The sequence below is a fragment of the Leucopleurus acutus genome (assembly GCF_964270905.1).
Source record: "Leucopleurus acutus genome assembly, chromosome: 19".
NCBI lineage: Eukaryota > Metazoa > Chordata > Mammalia > Artiodactyla > Delphinidae > Leucopleurus > Leucopleurus acutus.
The window spans coordinates 21,305,817-21,322,389 of NC_139161.1; the positions used below are offsets into that span (position 1 = coordinate 21,305,817).

Genomic DNA, 16,573 nt, shown 5'->3' on the forward strand with positions numbered 1-16,573 from the left:
TGTCTGCTTGGCATGTTCCTAATTCCTGACTCACGTTTGTCAAATGAATGAGTAAATGAATGAGTATCCCCTAGGATCCAGGCTCTGGGCCTCACAGCAGAGGCAGCTCTTGTCTGTTTACTGAATGTGCTCCCAGCGAGCAGAACGTCACTTTCAATTCTGCTATTGATGGTGGGGTCAGGGTGCACTAAGAGGTTCCTTCCCGCCTCCCCTCCAGGAAACAGATGGTAAAAATGCTTTAAACATTGCTGCTTCCCCTAGCACCCTCTGTGCCCCTATCCTACTCCACCCAGATGCAGCCCCAGCTCCTTTTTAACGAGGGCTGAAACGGAATCAGCCCAGATGGGCTCTGGTAGTCAGTTCTCCTTCCTTGTAACTCTGGGCACCACCATGGGTGGGATGAAATTTCTGTATTTAGTGAGCTGTTCCCTCTTCTCTCCACAAACTTCCCAGCCTTCCTCAGTCCTCTTCAACTTGTGCTCATACTCCTTTTTTTAATACTCCAAAGACCATTTCTCAGGCTGTAACTTAACTTACCACCCTTCAATCCAATAACAACACATCCTCACTGTATGCCAGGCGCTGGCTCGGGCAGGGAGTGGGGGTGGGGTACACAGATGAGCATGACATGACCCCGCCCTCTAAGACTCACAGTTTTTGGTGTTTTTGGGTTTTTTGGCCACACCTCATGGGGTTTTAGTTCCCCGACCAGGGATCGAACCCAGGCCCTTGGCAGTGAGAGTGCGGATCCCTAACCGCCGGACTGCCAGGGAATTCCCTAGGACTCACAGCTGACTGGAGAAAGCAGACATGCCAGTTATCATCTCAGGGTAGAAAGAAGTCCCATTTAGTTGGAGAACCAGGCCAGGGCTTGGGAAGTAGGTGGCTTTTATGGCAGGCACCTAAAGGGCCAGAGGAACCCACCTTTCTGAGGTGGTGAAGGACATTCAGGTGGAGGAAATAGAAAAGCAAAATCATAGTTGGGCCTGTGTGGGCAAGGACCATGGATGCAGAGCATGTGCGGGGAATAACCTGCAGACGCAGGTGGGGGTTGTTCATGGTGGCTCTTCAATGTCAGGTGAGGAGACTGACCTGACTCCGGTGGGAGCCACTGAAGGTTTATGAGCTGTGGCGTAGCAGACTCTGAGCTGTGCTTTAGGAAGGTTAGTAGGGATGTGCGGAGGATGCTGAGTAAAGGGGAGGCAGGGAGACCAGTTAGTGTTGTTCCCTTGGGGAAGGGGCGCACTCATGGGATGTAAGAGGGCAGTGGCAGTGGGCTAGGAGTCGAGTCTCCTGTGTGGTGACTGGTCTCTCTTAACCACCCCCTCAGCCTGAGTTCGGTTTGCCTTTTCCCCATGTCTCCTTTTGTCTTCTGGTTTTTCCCAGTTTAAGCGAAGAAGGAAATTCACAAACAGCCACAAGCAGCTCCCCCTTCCTCTCCCTCTTCCAGCCTGGCTCTCTCTTGGCCCAGGCTCTGCCTGGCTGGGTCTTAGTATCCTGGCCCCCTTTGCAGGGTCTCCGGCTGAGAGATCTCTCTTTTTGCTCCGTCACTGTCTTCAGATGCCCACTCTTGGGAATCAGAAAGCTGTGCTGGAGCAGTAGTTTTGTCAGTGAACCATGGAAGCAGCACTGCTGTACTCCTAGAAGATGCTCATCACCAAGGGGCCTGCAAAAGGAGGGGACACCTTGCCCTTCCCCAAGGGAACTCACTCTGAGTAGGCCTACAGGACCCACACCGGTGAAACAACTAGAGGCCTGTAGAGGGTTGGAATGTTCTCCCAGCTCAGAGAGGATGGGTGGGCTCTGTCTGCTTCACACAGCTGGTAAGTACAGAAGGCGGGTGGCCTAGGGTTTTGTTTGTCTAGTGCCTCAGACATGGCACTCGGAGAAGGGAGAGCTGGCATCCGATGTGGGCCCCTGTGCTAGGTCTCTTTGATTTGCAGTGGGGAGTAGTCCACCCAGAGAACTCTGGGCTTTTCTCAGGGCGAGGGGGAGGATGTGAAGTCTGGACCCCATTTTCCTTACACCTCCAGGGCTCTGGACACGTAGTTCATTGTCACTGTGAGGTTCATAGCGCCCTCGAGGGGCCAGCGTCCCAGGGGATTCCCAAGCCCCTTAGGGGACGGACTCCCGGGGCGTCCGCAACCCCGTAGGTAAAGCTTGCCCGGCCCTCCGGAGGTGTGTGGGAGGGGGCGGGGCTCCAAGCGCCGGGACTCGACCCGGGCACCCGAAGGCCCCCGAGTCCTATCCCTGTCTGACCCGGGACGTGCCATGGGACAACTGATCGGCAAGTTGATGAGCATCTGCGGGAAACAGGGTAAGGGGAGCACAGGGCATCCGAGCGACCGCTTTGATCCGGCTCCCACCTGTCCTCCCATCCCCCCGATCTGGGGTCGTCTGGGCGGATGTGATGGGGGACCTCGGGCTCGGAGGGTCCTGAGTGGGGCCTCCCCGCCTGCTCCGCAGTCTCCCCTGCCCCCTCCCCGCCCACTCCTCGGTGCGCCCAGGGGCGCAGGGTTGGGCGAGCCTCCTTCCTCCGGCTCAACGCTGTCGCCGGTTTCCTGCGATTGTGACTTCACGCTCGCTCGGCTCTTTCCTCAGACCCCTTCTCTTGGCAAGCCCTGAGCGTCCCCGACCTTTGGCACAATCGCTTTTCTGGAAATGTGGAGCAGGGAATGTGGGGCTCAGCTCCCATTTCCACTGTTCAGGAGTGGCGCGGGTGTCTCGGCCCGGTGGGAAAGAAACCTGCCCTGTTGTTTTTTGTGGGAGAAGGGGGCGGGGGAGCAGAAGTAGTAAGGTGGGGACAGGCCCCCCAGCCTGCTGGGAACACTTGTCTCCTTCCTGGGAGGCCTGGTGGAGCACACAATCCCTTGGTCATCGGGTTTGGCCCTGACCCTGCCCTTCCCCCGGATGCGTCCAGAACACAGGGTTATCATCGTGGGACTGGACAATGCAGGAAAGACCTCCATTCCCTACCAGTTGTAAGCGACTCTCGGATGGGGGGCGGGGCTGGGCCTTCCCACCAGACTGACAAGCATTTGGACCAATCACCGGAGCCCTTCCCAGCGTCCTCGGGTTCCCCTGGAGCCAGGAGGATTGACTGGCGGAACCTGGTGTGACCTTCCTGGTAAAGTGGCCGCTCAGTTCGATGACTTCTCGGCCAGGCCTTTGAATCCTGCTCGGTATGAGCAACCCCACTGCTTCCCTCCGTCTACCCCCTACCCCTGCCAAACCCGGTTGCGGGCTTGAAGCTGTCCGAACCTGCCCGATGGTCTCCATGCTCTTCGCTCCCCCTAGCGTCAGGTCTCTCCTTCTAACTCCTGCACCCCACCCAGTCTTGTGTCTTCGTTTTCTCCCCCTTCTTCAAACCCAGAAGGTAGGGCCAGCTTTGGGTCTGCCTGGTCTCTGTAGCTCCTGGTCTAGCAGAGTCTGGCACACGTGCTGAGTAATTATCCATCGGAGCTTCTCCCGATATTTACTCTGGATGGCATCTCTCCTGTTTGGAACCTATTTACTTAGGAAAATTTTCCCCTGAAAAAGTAATATATATATATATATATTTTTTTAATTAGAAGAAAAGAGAAATTCAAACAATACAAGCATATATAGTGAAAAGTAAGTTTCCCTCTCATCCCTAACTCCCAGTTTCACTTCCCAGATTTTCCAGAGGCATTCTCTACGTATAAAAACGTGTGTGTTTTCTAAGTCACTTTAAACAAAGCCCCTTTCTGATGGCCCTCACTTATGTCTGTCTCCTTTTTCCGATCCCTGGCTGCTCAAAGTGTGGTCCACAGACCGGCAGTGTTGGCATCATCTGGGAGCTTGTTAGAAATGCAAAATGCTGGGCCGTAGCCCAGACCCACTGGATCACAATCTGCACTTTAGCAAGACTCCCAGGTGATTCAGCTGCATAATAAAGTTTGGGGAGACTGCTCTAATAAATCTCCCCTCTCTGGGGTCCAAGCCAGGCAGGACTTGGTCTCACTCCTGTCTGCATTCCCTCATGCCCAGCAGAGGCTCCGTCAACCTGGGCTGAATTGTTCTAAGTTAGATTCAGCCTGACTTCAGGTGGGGGACCAGAGCTGGGAGAGGACTGGGCTGAGCACTTGGTACCCTCTCCTGCCTCCCCAGCCTGAAGAATGAGGTGGTCCCTACAGTCCCACCATCCGTAGCAACGTGGAGAAGATTGTTTTGCAAAAGACCCACTTCTTCATGTGGGACATAGGAGGAGAGGAGGCTCTGCGCTCCGCCTGGAACACATACTCCTCCAGTGCTGAGGTGAGGAGGGTGCCTGGGCTTGGAGGAGCTGTGTGACATTAGCCAGTCACTCAACCTCTCTGAGCCTTGGTTGTCCCATTGTGAGATGGAGACCATAATAATGACCTCCCTGGGTTGTGAAAATTAAATAATAAAACAAGAGCTAATTCAGATGTGTCAAATACTTAAACGCAGCGCAAAGCCCGTTAAAATTCTTGAATACTTCCTGGCAGCTTTGTCTGCTTGCTGGCAGCTTTCTGTTTGATGCCTTGGATGGGGCAGGCCCTTTGTCCCCGGGGGCCTTACTTTCTCATTCCGGCAGCAGCAGAATCCAGTGGTTTCATTCCTGGAGTGAGAGCTGATTTCAAGCTCCAGTACTGCTACTCATAGGCTGTGTGGCCAAGGGCAAGATACATCACCTCCCTGACCCTCAGTCTCGTAGTTTGTAAATGGGCATAGTAACAGTTCCAGTTCCACGGGGTTGTGATGAGGCCTAAATGCAGTCATGAAGGCCCAGTGCTTGGCATAACCTCTGGCACACAATCGGAAGTTGTGCTCAGTCCACCCTGGGTCTGGATAGAAAAGGGAATTCAAATGGGACTAGGGCAGTGAGTGAGGTCTTGAGAATGCACAGTTTGTTTTCTGTGGGACTCACATCAGGGCAGAGTGCAGTGAGCAAGGCGACACGTTCATTGAAGGGAAAGCCCATCACTCACAACTCGCCTTTGCTGGTCAGTTCATCATCTTTGTGATTGACAGCACGGCCCGGGATCGACTGCTGACCACTCTGTAGGAGCTGTGTAAGATGCTGGCCCATGAGGTAAGACCCCTGCAGTTGGGAGAGGACCTGGTGTACTAGCTCTGTGACCTCAGTCTACTCACTTAGCCTCTCTGAGCGTTATTCCTAATGCCCAGTCTCTGAGAACCTCCATCCCAGCAGCTTGGGCGGGGTGAGATTATCCGAGATGAAGGGCAATAACACCCTCAGCACAACTGATCACAGAAGCCAGAGTTGCAAGTTCAGGTTCTGACCCCACTTCTCACGCATTGTGGGACCCCAGACAAGTTACTTCACCTCTCTAATCCTCAATTTCCCCAAGTATAAACGGAGAGGATCATCAAATTCCTACCTCCCGAGATCATTGTAAGGATACTCTGAGCTGGCTGAGAGGCATTCCAGGAGCTGTCGGTGTCACTGGATGTGGTTGTTAGTGTTGGGCAGGACCTCCATCCCCACCCCACCTGGGAAAGCAGGGGAGGTAGGGAGGACTCATGGGGCCATGGGAAGGGGGGCTGGATCCTGGCAGGCTGACTGGGGCTGGGTTCCTCTGTCCACAGGCTCTGTGAGATGCTTCCGTCCTGATCTTTGCCAATAAGCAGGACGTGAAGGACTCCATGACCACCGTGGAGATCTCCCAATTCCTCACCCTTAGTTCCATGAAAGACCACCCGTGGCACATGGCACACACAGGGCTGCTGTGCCCTCACCGGGGAAAGGTTAATGGCTGTCCCACCTGGACCTCCAGGGCTTGGCCTAACCAGTGGTGCTGACGACTGACCATCAGAACCTTCTCCTGTCTCTCTCTTGTCAGAATCTGGCTCACAGTTAGCTCCTGGGTCAAGACAGCTGAGCATCTACCCATGGTTAAGATGCTGTGGGTAAGCAGTGAGCAAGACAGGACAGGGTCCCTGCTCTCTAGGGGGTTGTTCTAGTGGGGAGAGAGGTGGCACTCCACCTGAACACAAACATGTTAGGTACTGAGAAGTGCTTGAAGAAAGTGAAATTGAATAACAGGGATGGGTTTGCTTTAGCTCTGGTCGTCAGGGACCATCTCTACTAGGAGGTGACTTCTGAGCTGAGACCTGAATGAAGAGACAGCCATGGGAAGACCTGGGGGACAAGCCTTCCAGGCAGGAATCTCTGAGTCCTTTTGGCCTTGAGTTTCCTTGTCTGTAAAGAGGAGGGTGATTATACCTGTTCCCTCCCAGAGTTCCTATAGAGAATAAATGATATCATTCATTTAACATTCATTGGGCACCTACAGTCCATCCTCCATATCCATGGGTTCCACATCCTCCGATTCAACCAACTGCAGGTTGAAAATATTCGAAAAAGAAAATGCCAGAAAATTCCAAAAAGCAAAATTTGAATTTGCCGTGTTCCAGCAATGATTTACGTAGCATTTATATTGTATTTACAACTATTTACATAGCATTTACATTATATTAGGTAGTATAAGTAATCTAGAGTTGATTTATAGTATATAGGAGGATATGCCTAGGTTATATGCAAATATATGCCACTTTATATAAGGGACTTGAGTATCCGAGAATTTGGGTGTCTGCGAGGATCCTGGAACCAATCCCCCATGGATATGGAGAAATGACTGTACTTTGTGCCAAGCACTGTTCTAGGCACCTGAGAAACAGCAGTGAACAAAACAGACAAAAATCCCTGCCCTTGTGGAGCTTATTTTCCAGTGGGGGTGGGGTGGGGGGGTTGGGAAACAGACAATAAACAATAAAAATAAGAAAAATATACAGTAAGTTAAAAAGTGATAAGTGTAAAGGGGAAAAACCCATAGGAAAGGGAAGTTGGATGTCTGTTGCAGTTTTAGATAAGGTGTCCAGGGAGGGGCTGCTGAGAAGGTAGCTGCTTAAACACCTGAAGGATGTGTGAGAGCTAGGTCATGGTCCTACAGAAAGGACCTCGAATCAGGCCTGGAGAATTCCCCTTCCTCTTCCCTCTCAAGTGGAGTCACAGCAGGCTGGGGGCATGAATGCCCAGTTGAAGAAGGGGAGACTTTAGGCAGGCCAGCCCAAGGAACCACACATTTCTGGCAGTGTCCTTGCCAACTCCTGGGTCAGGAGGACCCCCTCCCCCAAACCACAGTTGGTTCAATTCAATCGGCATTTCCTAAGTAACCCCCATGTGCCAGGCACTGTGCCAAGTGATACAGACATGACCAAGACTCTACTCCTTCTCTGGGGTTGCTCACAGTATAATGGAAGAACTTGCTTATGGAGCCTCTTCCCAGGCCTTTGAGGCCACCCTGGTACTGACCCAGTGATGGAGCGGGTGGGAAGGGGGCACTGGAGCCTTGCGCAAAGACATGCTAAGGTGGGTCTCCAGGCCTCTTCCTCAAAGAAGCCCTCCCTGACTCCCAGACATCCGGAGGCCTCTGGACATCTCCTTTCTAACCTTTATCACAGCACGTAGTTACAGAATTGTTTGATCATTTGTTTAATATCTATCTCCTCTGCTAGACTGTAAGCCCTAGAGGGCACGTCTGTTTTTTCACCAGTAACCCCTAGCCCGGTACCTGATACGTGGTAGGTATACAGTCCGTTTATATTTGTTAACTGCACACAAAATTGGATATAAATTTGGTCGTTCCATCAGTCAGCAGGGGCTGGGGGCTGGGAAGGCCATCATCCTCATGGAATATGTTGACCCTTGCCCTGTTCCTCTGTCCCTGCAGGCTGCCTGCCGGGCTTCAGTGGATGCAGTCTTGGGCCACTGTCAACTGACGTCAGCCTGAGGCCAACCAGAATCTTTGAGGGTTTTGCATGGACGATGTGGGTGGAAAACCCAAGTGACTATTTGTTATTTTTCTGCGATTCTCCGATGGGACCAGGGACAGCTATGGGCAGTGAGATTGCCACTATCCACCCAACCTGCACTGAGGAGCTAGACTGAGCACCCTGAATTGCTGCAGACAGGACAACAGTAAAATCTGCCCTTCACTCCATGGGAGCAGGTATCCTTCTTGGAGACACCAGGGAAGCTGTTGGATGTGCTGGGGGATTAGGAAGTGGAGCCCCCTCCCCTCAGCCCTCAACCTCTCTGTAGGAAAAACGGAGGACAGAGTAAGAAACCCTGGAATTTTTCTTTATTTCCTAGAACCCTAACCCTAAGCCCCTCACCCCCTACTCCAGCTTTCTGGTCCCTTAGCCATCTTTGTCCCCTACCCTTTGATCAGAGGAGATTCCAGAAAGGTGAAGGGGTCGGCTCAGGGGAAGGAGGGCAGAACCAAAGGCTGGGAGGGGAGAGGGCAGAGGACAGGACCTTCTGGCCAGGGACAGTCTCTCACACTGCAGGGACTTCTACTCCTCCCTCACCCTCCCCTTCCCTCCGACCACAGCTTTTGAGCTTTAAGCCACACCTTCACTCCCAGTGTCCTTCCAGTGCGAATCCTACTCCTCCCAAATATCTCAGATTCCTAGAGCACTTGCTTTTCTTGTCTTTTTTTTTTTTTCTTGTCTTGTCTTTTTGTAGTGATTTTTTTCACACTGTCGTAGGAATTTTATGAAGGTGTAATAAATGTCATTGAAAACTGCTCACCTCTTATTTCTTCTTCTGCTTGTGCCTCAGACTGGCTTTTGGTTTTCATGCAAAGCTCTCAGGCAGGGGAAATCCACCTTGGAAGTGGAGGGGGGCTGCCTCAAGGGTCTGTCTGGCTAGGGGACTGGCTCTTTGGTCCTGGGCTGTGCAGCCCTCTGCCAGGTGACTGATACCGCACTTGCCAGGACTTAGAGCTCTGGGCTCTGCCTGGGCCTAGGGGAAAGAGTGGTTTGATGCTAACTCATGGAGGAGGGGAGGAGGGGCCCTTCGGGGTTGGAAAAGCCTAGGGGTCCTATCAAAGCAGAGCTGGAAACAGGATGGAAACCCAGGCTACCCATCTGTGTACAGGGAGCAGTGCTATTACCCCAGAAGACCTGGGATGGTCCTGAGATCAGTGGGGTCTCTTCCCTTCCCAAGTCAGGTAGTGACATCTCTGTGAGAGAGGCTGGACACAGATATAGAGGGCTCAGGATTTTTTTAACCTTGTGGTTTACATAAGGCGTGATTGTGGAGAAAGAACTCAGGAATTCTAAACATCGCCGTTCAGATTCTATTTTCCTTTCACTAGATTATTTTCAAAGAGAAACAATAGTTCAAAGGTAATATCATCCCCGTATTCCACGGAAATTCATTCTCACTGGAGAGTAGTAGGAGGATGGGGGTATAGCTCAGTGGCAGAGCATTTGACTGCAGATCAAGAGGTCCCCGGTTCAAATCCGGGTGCCCCCTCTCTGTGCGAGACTTTTCGCGTTTTCTTGGTCTTGCAATGCACACGTTGAAGTTTACTTACAAACGCGAGGGGAAGGATCCTCCAGCACTGCTGACCCGTTTTGCAGTCGGGCGTGGGTGGAGTGGAGTCCCCGGCCCTGCCAGATCGTGTCCTCAGTCTGCTGGTGGATTGTACAAAGGCCCACTCTCGTAATGGTAGGGTGGAAGCGGGAGCACCCGCAGGTGGCCCTGCCCGGGGACCCCAATTGCTGTTGGGAACAAGAGAAGCTGAGTCTCTAAGGGCCGGGCTCGGGCTAGGGAAGGAAGGCCGAGAGGAGTCTACGAGAGCGTGTAGGATGGAGAAGTGGGCGCCAAGAGAAACGCTAAGGGAACTCTAGCAGGGCAGGAAAGGGGCACCCAGGCCCAAAGGAAGGCCCCTGAAGTGTGGAATCTCTAGGGACTTCCCCTCCCACATTCTCAAACTGCAAGTTTCTTACATCATTAGAATTCTTTAGTTCAGAGCTTCGGGAAACAAACCCTGCACCCAGATGAGTAATCTCTTGAGATTCATTTTCTCTCCATCTCTTGTAAACATTGGACCTCACCTCTGTTCTTGCGTCCAGCACAGCGCCTGCGCTAGAGAAGCACTAACAAGTCATCTGCCTAGCGTTGCCACAAGAGGGGGTATAGCTCAGTGGTAGAGCATTTGACTGCAGATCAAGAGGTCCCCGGTTCAAATCCGGGTGCCCCCTCAGTGCCTTTTTAAAGGCACCGGACTCCGATTCTCTAGCAACAATTTTCTTTACAGCTTTTTTTTTTCTTCCACAATTTTGTGTTGACATTTCCTTCGCCGCCTCTATTTTGGGCCGATGAGCGGCGAGAGTACGAAATACAGGAATTCTAGAGCAGTGGCTCTCGAAATGTGGTACCGAGAACAGCACCACCACCTGGGAACGTGTTAGAAATGCGGATTCTCGTCCCTATCTCTATTGAGCTTGGGGGTGGCCCCAGAAAGCTATGTTTTAATAAGCCCTCCAGGTGATTCTGATGTACACTCAAGTTCTAGAAGCTTACATTAAAAAAAATTACAGGTCGTTTGCTTCTAATTATTTCCAAGTTGCTGTTTCAGCCTGAGTTCTTATTAAGAGACCTTTTAAAACAGACCGCGGGGCATCCCGGACGGGGGAATGTACAAAGAAATCAGTGCCGGAGCTGGAATTTCGTCCTGGGACCTCTCACTTTGACCTCTCGGAAGGTAGGGGCAAAGACTTGTGAACCTGCCCGGCTGGAGTAGGAGGTCGCGGGCAGCTCCAGGCCAGGACCAGAAAAGTGAGGAAAACCGCAGAACAGGCGCGTTGCGGCTCGTCATGTGCCCACTAGAGGGCAGCAAGAAGCTACAGCTGGAAGCAGCAGTCTTTTTGATCCTGAGAGTCGGCAAAATAGCAATTTAAATGAGACAACAAGAAGAACTTACAGATAGGCCTTGTCTTGTCCCATTGTAATTGAATAGAGGCCTTAGGACTGGAGGAGGTCGCTTCTGGGACCCTGGGTCCCGAGGAAGGAGGAACTGGGATTCTGAAAGATTAGAGAGTCTTTAGGACCGCAGCCCCGTATATGTCAGGGCGCCCCCCGCTCCCCTCTATCTCCCTCCATCCAGCGCTCGAGTTTCTTGCTGTCGTACGAAGTAGGTCGGGGAGGGAAGAGGCACCTCCGTGTCCTGACCTGATTCCCTGCCGTCTATTAAATATCCTAAATTGCAGGTATTTTATTCTGTTGTGGTAGGAAAAAAAAGGGGGGAGGCGGAAATCTATCCCCAGAGCCTGCTATAACGTGGTGGCAGTTGGGGTGAGACATTTCCTTGCTCTGGGACTGGCTTTGAAGATTGACTGGGTCGGGCCCTGAGGAGGCCTGGGGTCTCCGGAGTGGAGGGTGGCCTCGGTTACCTCCTGGGGGTGGGAAGGGGTCCAGGTTATTTCAAAGTAGGGGTGAGCCAGGCCCCCTCCACCTCCATGTCTGCTGGGCTGGGGGGCAAGACAATGGGGACAAGGCAATTGTCTGCTGGCAATGGGGGATGGGGGTGGGATAAAGTGGAGAGGAGCCACGGGAGGGCGTGGAATTCAGGCCTCTGCTGCAAGGGGAGATTCTGGGGGTGGGGGTGGGCATCAGAAACCTACACAACTCCGTGGAACAGCCCAGAAAGTCGGGAAGCCTGGTGGAGCTGGGTCGGGGGGCGGGTGGTAGGAGCTCATGGTCCGAGGAAGAGGTCTGGCCTCTCGAGCCTTTTCTCCACCGCTTTCCCCCAGGGAGTCAGGAGGGGAAGGGAGGCAGGAGCTAAGGTGCGGTGTGGGGGTAGCTGGTGCTCTTCGGGGGTTCTTCCAGCCCGAGGGTCCCCCGCCCTGTCCCCCTCCTGCGTCCGCTGCCCCCCCTCCCCCCGCCTAGGGAGCGGCCGCGGGAGCTCTCGGGGAGCGCTCGGGCAGGGCTGGGAGGGCTGGGGAAGCCTCAGGGCGAGCTCTGGAGGCGCCGCGCCCCCCCGCCCCGCCCCCTCCCCGGTCCCGGCTCCGGGAGGCCGCGCTGCTCGCTCGCCGCCCGCTGGCGCTCCGCCGCTCTCGCCGCTCTCGCCGCTCTCGCCGCTCTCGCCGCTCTCGCCGGCCTCGCGCTCCGCCGCCCACCCCTCCGCCTGCCAGCCCGGGGGACCGCGCCGCCAGAGCCCGGCCGGGGCAACTGCGGGCCGGGGGCGGGCCTGGCCCCCACCATGCGGGCCGAGCTCTGGCTCCTCGTGCTGGTGCTCAGGGAGGCTGCCCGGGGGCTGAGCCCCCAGCCCGGAGCAGGTAGGACTGGCCGGAGTTGGCTGAGGTGGATCGGGGCGGGGGTCGGGGGGGCAGGTAGGCGGGCGTGGGCATGGGCAGGTACCGGCATGCTGGCGATGTTTGGGGCGCCGGGGGGTCGTGTCTGCGGGAGGCCGGGCGCCCTGTGGACTGTGGCAGGTGGACAGAGACCCCACTTTTCTAAACACACAGGGTGTATGAGTGAGGGAGGAAGCGTCAGACACTGATGCCCCGAGCTCTCCTTCCCTCCTGGAAGGACACTGGAGGGACCCTAGTAGAGGGGGATCTATAAGGCAGTGGGCTCTGGCCCCAAAGGGGGCAGTGGGCGAGACATAGGGACCCCTGGTCACACCGGATGAGGCTGAATTCTGATGAGATGCGGAGTCTGGGGTGCCTCCTGTCCCAGTGTTGCCTCCTTTTTCTTTTCCCTGCCCCCACTCCCAAGCTGACCCAGGCTGGGGGCTGGGTGGGAGCAGCCAGGAGGATGGAGGAGACCCAGCATCTTTCCTCCAACAAGGGCACTACGGGCCTGACGCCTTCCTCTCTCCGTTTGGTACTCGGAGAGCAGGGCCCAGAAGGAAGCAACTTGCCGCTCCCCCACCCCCAGCCTCCAGGGTCCTCCTGTCACTCCTGCTCTGCTCTGCCCTGGTGGTCCTTGGCCTTTAGCTTCTCTGGCTCTAGATTGGGGGGCGGGGGTGTCCTATCTTGCACACTCCTCTTCCGCACAGCAGTTCTCTACAATCATCGCTGTCACGTGGAAGTCCTTTCTGAGATCTACCTTGAGTCCCTCCTGTTATAAAAGGAGAACCATTTTTCAACAAGTAATTTTACATTCTCCTCTTTCCTCCTCATGTACATAGAACTTCTCTGGGGTTGGGGAGGTGGGTAATTGCAGTCAAGCCTCTTGACAGAGAGAATTGGGAAGATAGTACTCCATGCCTCATTGGCATGCATGTCCCCCAGATGGATGGAGCAGGTGGAGGGTTTGGCGAGGGTGATGCTGTAGTTGGGCTGCTGTGTCTCAGGGGTGTGCTGTCATCAGGCAAAGCGTCAGTGACAGTGTGCTTGACTTTAATGATCCCTGAATGTAGCTGAGACAGGCCTGGGTCCCTGTTGAGAAGGAGGGTGTGGGCAGAGGACAATGGAGGCTGATATGGCAAGAGGCTGCTGGTGAAGAGCCACCAGTTTTCAGAGAGACCACGCAGAGAGTGGCCAGAGACTTGGTTTCTAGTCCCAGCATCTCACTTGCTGTGTGACCTCGAGCAAGTTACTTTCCTTCTCTGGGCCTGTTTCCTCCCTTATAAAGTGAGGCTGTGGGCAAAATTTTTAACTCTTGGTGGTGGGATTATGAGAGATCGTTTTTCTTTTTTAATGTTTGTCTTTCCTTTTCAGATTTGTTAGGATGTGTATGGGGTAATTGAAAACAATTTTTTAGATCTCAATATAAAAAGGAATGGGTTGGACAGGTCAATTTTTGAGGTCCTTTGCAAACCCAACCTGGTGGGATCTTCTGAACTTAGGATGTGACTGGGTGGATGAGAGACGGCTCTGAACCTGACTGAGTTGGGAGAACCATGGAGAGGGTTGGGGAAGGGGACATTGGGAGGAAACAAGGATGTGCTGGGCCATGGGGGCCAGACCCAGGCCTGGCTGAGGGCTGCCTCTTCAGAGTTGGGTTGGAAGAGTAGATACCCTGGGAGGTCAAAAAGAGGGGGCAGACAGAGATTTGAATCACATCTCTCAGTAGAGGACACCCTGTCTCCTCGGCTTTGACAGACATTCAGCCAGGAGAAATGGACTTTCTCTGCAGCGGGAGAGATTGGTTAGACCTAAGGAAGCTCTAAGAAGCCAGCGGGGGCAGCTGTTACTCCCAGTGCTGTGCTTTTTTCACAAGGGAAGGCTGGATTTGAGGGGGGCCCTGTGTGGAGGCAGAGGGATGTCTTCTGGGGAGAAGAGATGTGGGGTGGGACATTCTGGGGGAGGGTTGCTCCGAATGGTGGTGGAGCCCTGGTGATGATGAAAGGGCAGCTGGGAGCTGGACCTGAGGGGTGCTGCCATCCAGCCCCAAGGCTCCAAGTCTTCCGCGCTGCGGTGGGTATGGGCTCAGGAGGAAGCTGAGATCTCCCCTCCCACTTAATGAATTGGCTTGTTTAGTGGCGCCTTGAAACTTCGTCTATCATTAAAACGGGAGCAGAGGAAAGATGAGTGACCCAAAGATATAGTCAGGTGGCGAGACCAGCAGAGGCTGATAGACAGACAGATGGACAGACAAGAAGATACTGGGGTGCACAGGGGGAGCGTTGGGGTGGTGGCACTCAGGGTCTGGTCCAGGGGAAACCGGAAGTGCCTATAGCAGACAGAGAAGGAAAAGGCAGCTGGACGTGACTTCCTGGCTGTCAGGAGACCAGGGCCAGCACCGACCCCTGGTGACCCTGGCAACTTCCTCCTTTCTCTGACCCTTGGTTTCCCCATCCATAAAATGAGGTTTGGACCAGATTGCCTCTAGGGCCCCTTGAAGCTCTGACTCTGCTTCCGGCCTCCTCCTTGCTCACCAGGGACCTCCAAGCAGAGCGAGACTGAAATCCAGATTTCTCACAGTGGCCGTTGAACAGCCCCTCCCCACCTCCACCCCTGCTCTCACTCTGCCTGCGGCCATCCCCCAAAACCCTCAGGCTGCTGTCCCCTGGGATCTGTCCCCTGGCTTCTCTTTGTCCAGGTCTCCATCAGCTCAAGGGCCACCTCTCAGAGAGGCTCACCCTGAGGGCTCTGTCCAGAGTAGCAACAATCCCCAGCCCTCTCGTCCTTCTGTTTCCCTCACAGCCCTTCTCACTGCCTCACGTTGTCTCATTTGCTGAATTACTCATCTTGTGTGTGTCTTTCCCGACTAGGATCTTCATGGGCACGGGGGTTGTGTCTGCCTGTCCCCTGTTATTGCCCCAGCACCCAGCACGGTGCCTGGCACACAGTAGGGTCTCAATAAACATGTACTGAGTGAGTGAATGAATCAGAGGGGGTCACAGACCCCAGTCTGTCCCTTTGAGAGAAACTCAGAGAGGCAAACTCTTCTCTTCTCCTCTCCTCCCCTCTTTCCTTCTGAGCTACTGGCCATCTCTCCCTGCCCCTTCCTCATGCCTCCCTCTCTCTCCCCAGATCAGGGTCCTCAGTGGGTTTCTGCCTGCCAGCAGGAGGGGAGAGGGTGCAGTTGGGGACTTTGTAACTGAGGGGCAGGACTTCAGCTCAGGGTCTGGGGCCTTCCCCGGGCCCCTCAGAAAGTTGCTCGTCACATGAATCCCAGGAGAGGCAGGAGGACTCTGCTGGGTGCTTAGTGCACGTTATTTTATTTAAGACTCAGAATGACTCGCCCGATGTAGGTTTTATCATTTCCATTTTCCGGAGGAGGAAACTGAGGCTTAGAGAGATTATGCAGTTCGTCCAGAGTCATAGTCAATAAGCGATAGATTCAAAGTGCAGTCTCAAGCTTGTCTGATTCCAAACCTGTGCTTTTTTTTTATAACTTCCCGCTGCGGAGCACAGGCTCCAGACGCGCGGGCCCAGCAGCCATGGCTCACAGGCCCAGCCGCTCCGCGGCATGTGGGATCCTCCCGGACCGGGGCACGAACCTGTGTCCCCTGCATCGGCAGGCGGACTCTCAACCACTGCGCCACCAGGGAAGCCCCCAAACCTGTGTTTTTATTGCTGTGATACTACAGGGAGGGTTTCTGGTGAGGCTGTGCCACGAGGGAAGAGTCTTTTCAACCCTGTGGGTTGCAGGTACTCAGGACATTTAAGGATGCCTCCCTTCCTCCCTCCCTCCCTCCTTTCCTTCCTTCCTTCCTCCCTCCCTCCTTTCCTTCCTTCCTTCCTTCCTTCCTTCCTTCCTTCTTTCCTTCCTTCCTTCCTTCCTCCCTCCCTCCCTCCCTTCCTCCCTCCCTCCCTTTCTTCCTCCCTCCCTCCCTCCCTCCCTTCCTCCCTCCCTTCCTCCCTCCCTCCCTCCCTTCCTCCCTCCCTCCCTCCCTCCCTCCCTCCTTTCCTTCCCTCCCTCCCTCCTTTCCTTCCTTCCTTCCTTCCTTCCTTCCTTCCTTCCTTCCTTCCTTCCTCCCTTCCTCCCTCCCTCCCTTCCTTCCTCCCTCCCTCCCTTCCTTCCTCCCTCCCTCCCTCCCTTCCTCCCTCCCTCCCTCCCTCCCTCCCTCCTTCCTTCCTTCCATCATCTATGTGTGTTTGATGAGCATCTGCTCTATGTCAGGCACCTAGAGCCTGTGGTGGCACAGGTAGCAGCAATATGTCAGGATCAGGGCTGGGACGGTGCATGTAGCGTTTGGGGTGAGGGGCAGAAATGTCAGAGGAGGCACTGGGAAGAAGTGACATCTCATGAGACTTGAAGGATGAGCAAGAGCTCATCAGGAGAAAGATTTATTTATGGAGCAGAGTGATCTAGGAT

The 16,573-nt window shown here is 54.3% G+C and overlaps 2 protein-coding genes across 2 annotated transcripts in view; both read left to right on the forward strand.

The window, feature by feature from the left end:
- Nucleotides 1–2,271: 2,271 nt before the first annotated feature.
- ARL5C (ARF like GTPase 5C) lies at nucleotides 2,272–7,788 on the forward strand (the record flags this gene model as incomplete). The annotated part of the gene is given in 10 exon segments (XM_082861253.1): nucleotides 2,272–2,317; nucleotides 2,921–2,981; nucleotides 4,132–4,154; nucleotides 4,157–4,278; nucleotides 4,994–5,047; nucleotides 5,051–5,077; nucleotides 5,596–5,601; nucleotides 5,605–5,718; nucleotides 5,720–5,754; nucleotides 7,740–7,788. Coding segments are annotated over 10 exon segments (537 nt in total).
- A 4,274-nt stretch (nucleotides 7,789–12,062) lies between these two features.
- The window catches only part of PLXDC1 (plexin domain containing 1), a gene marked incomplete at both ends in the record, with an annotated part of 60,830 nt that continues 56,319 nt past the window's right edge, over nucleotides 12,063–16,573 (forward strand). Inside the window, one exon of the mRNA XM_082860986.1 lies at nucleotides 12,063–12,138. Within this exon, the coding sequence (XP_082717112.1) occupies nucleotides 12,063–12,138 (76 nt within the window). The remainder of the gene's footprint in view (nucleotides 12,139–16,573) is intronic.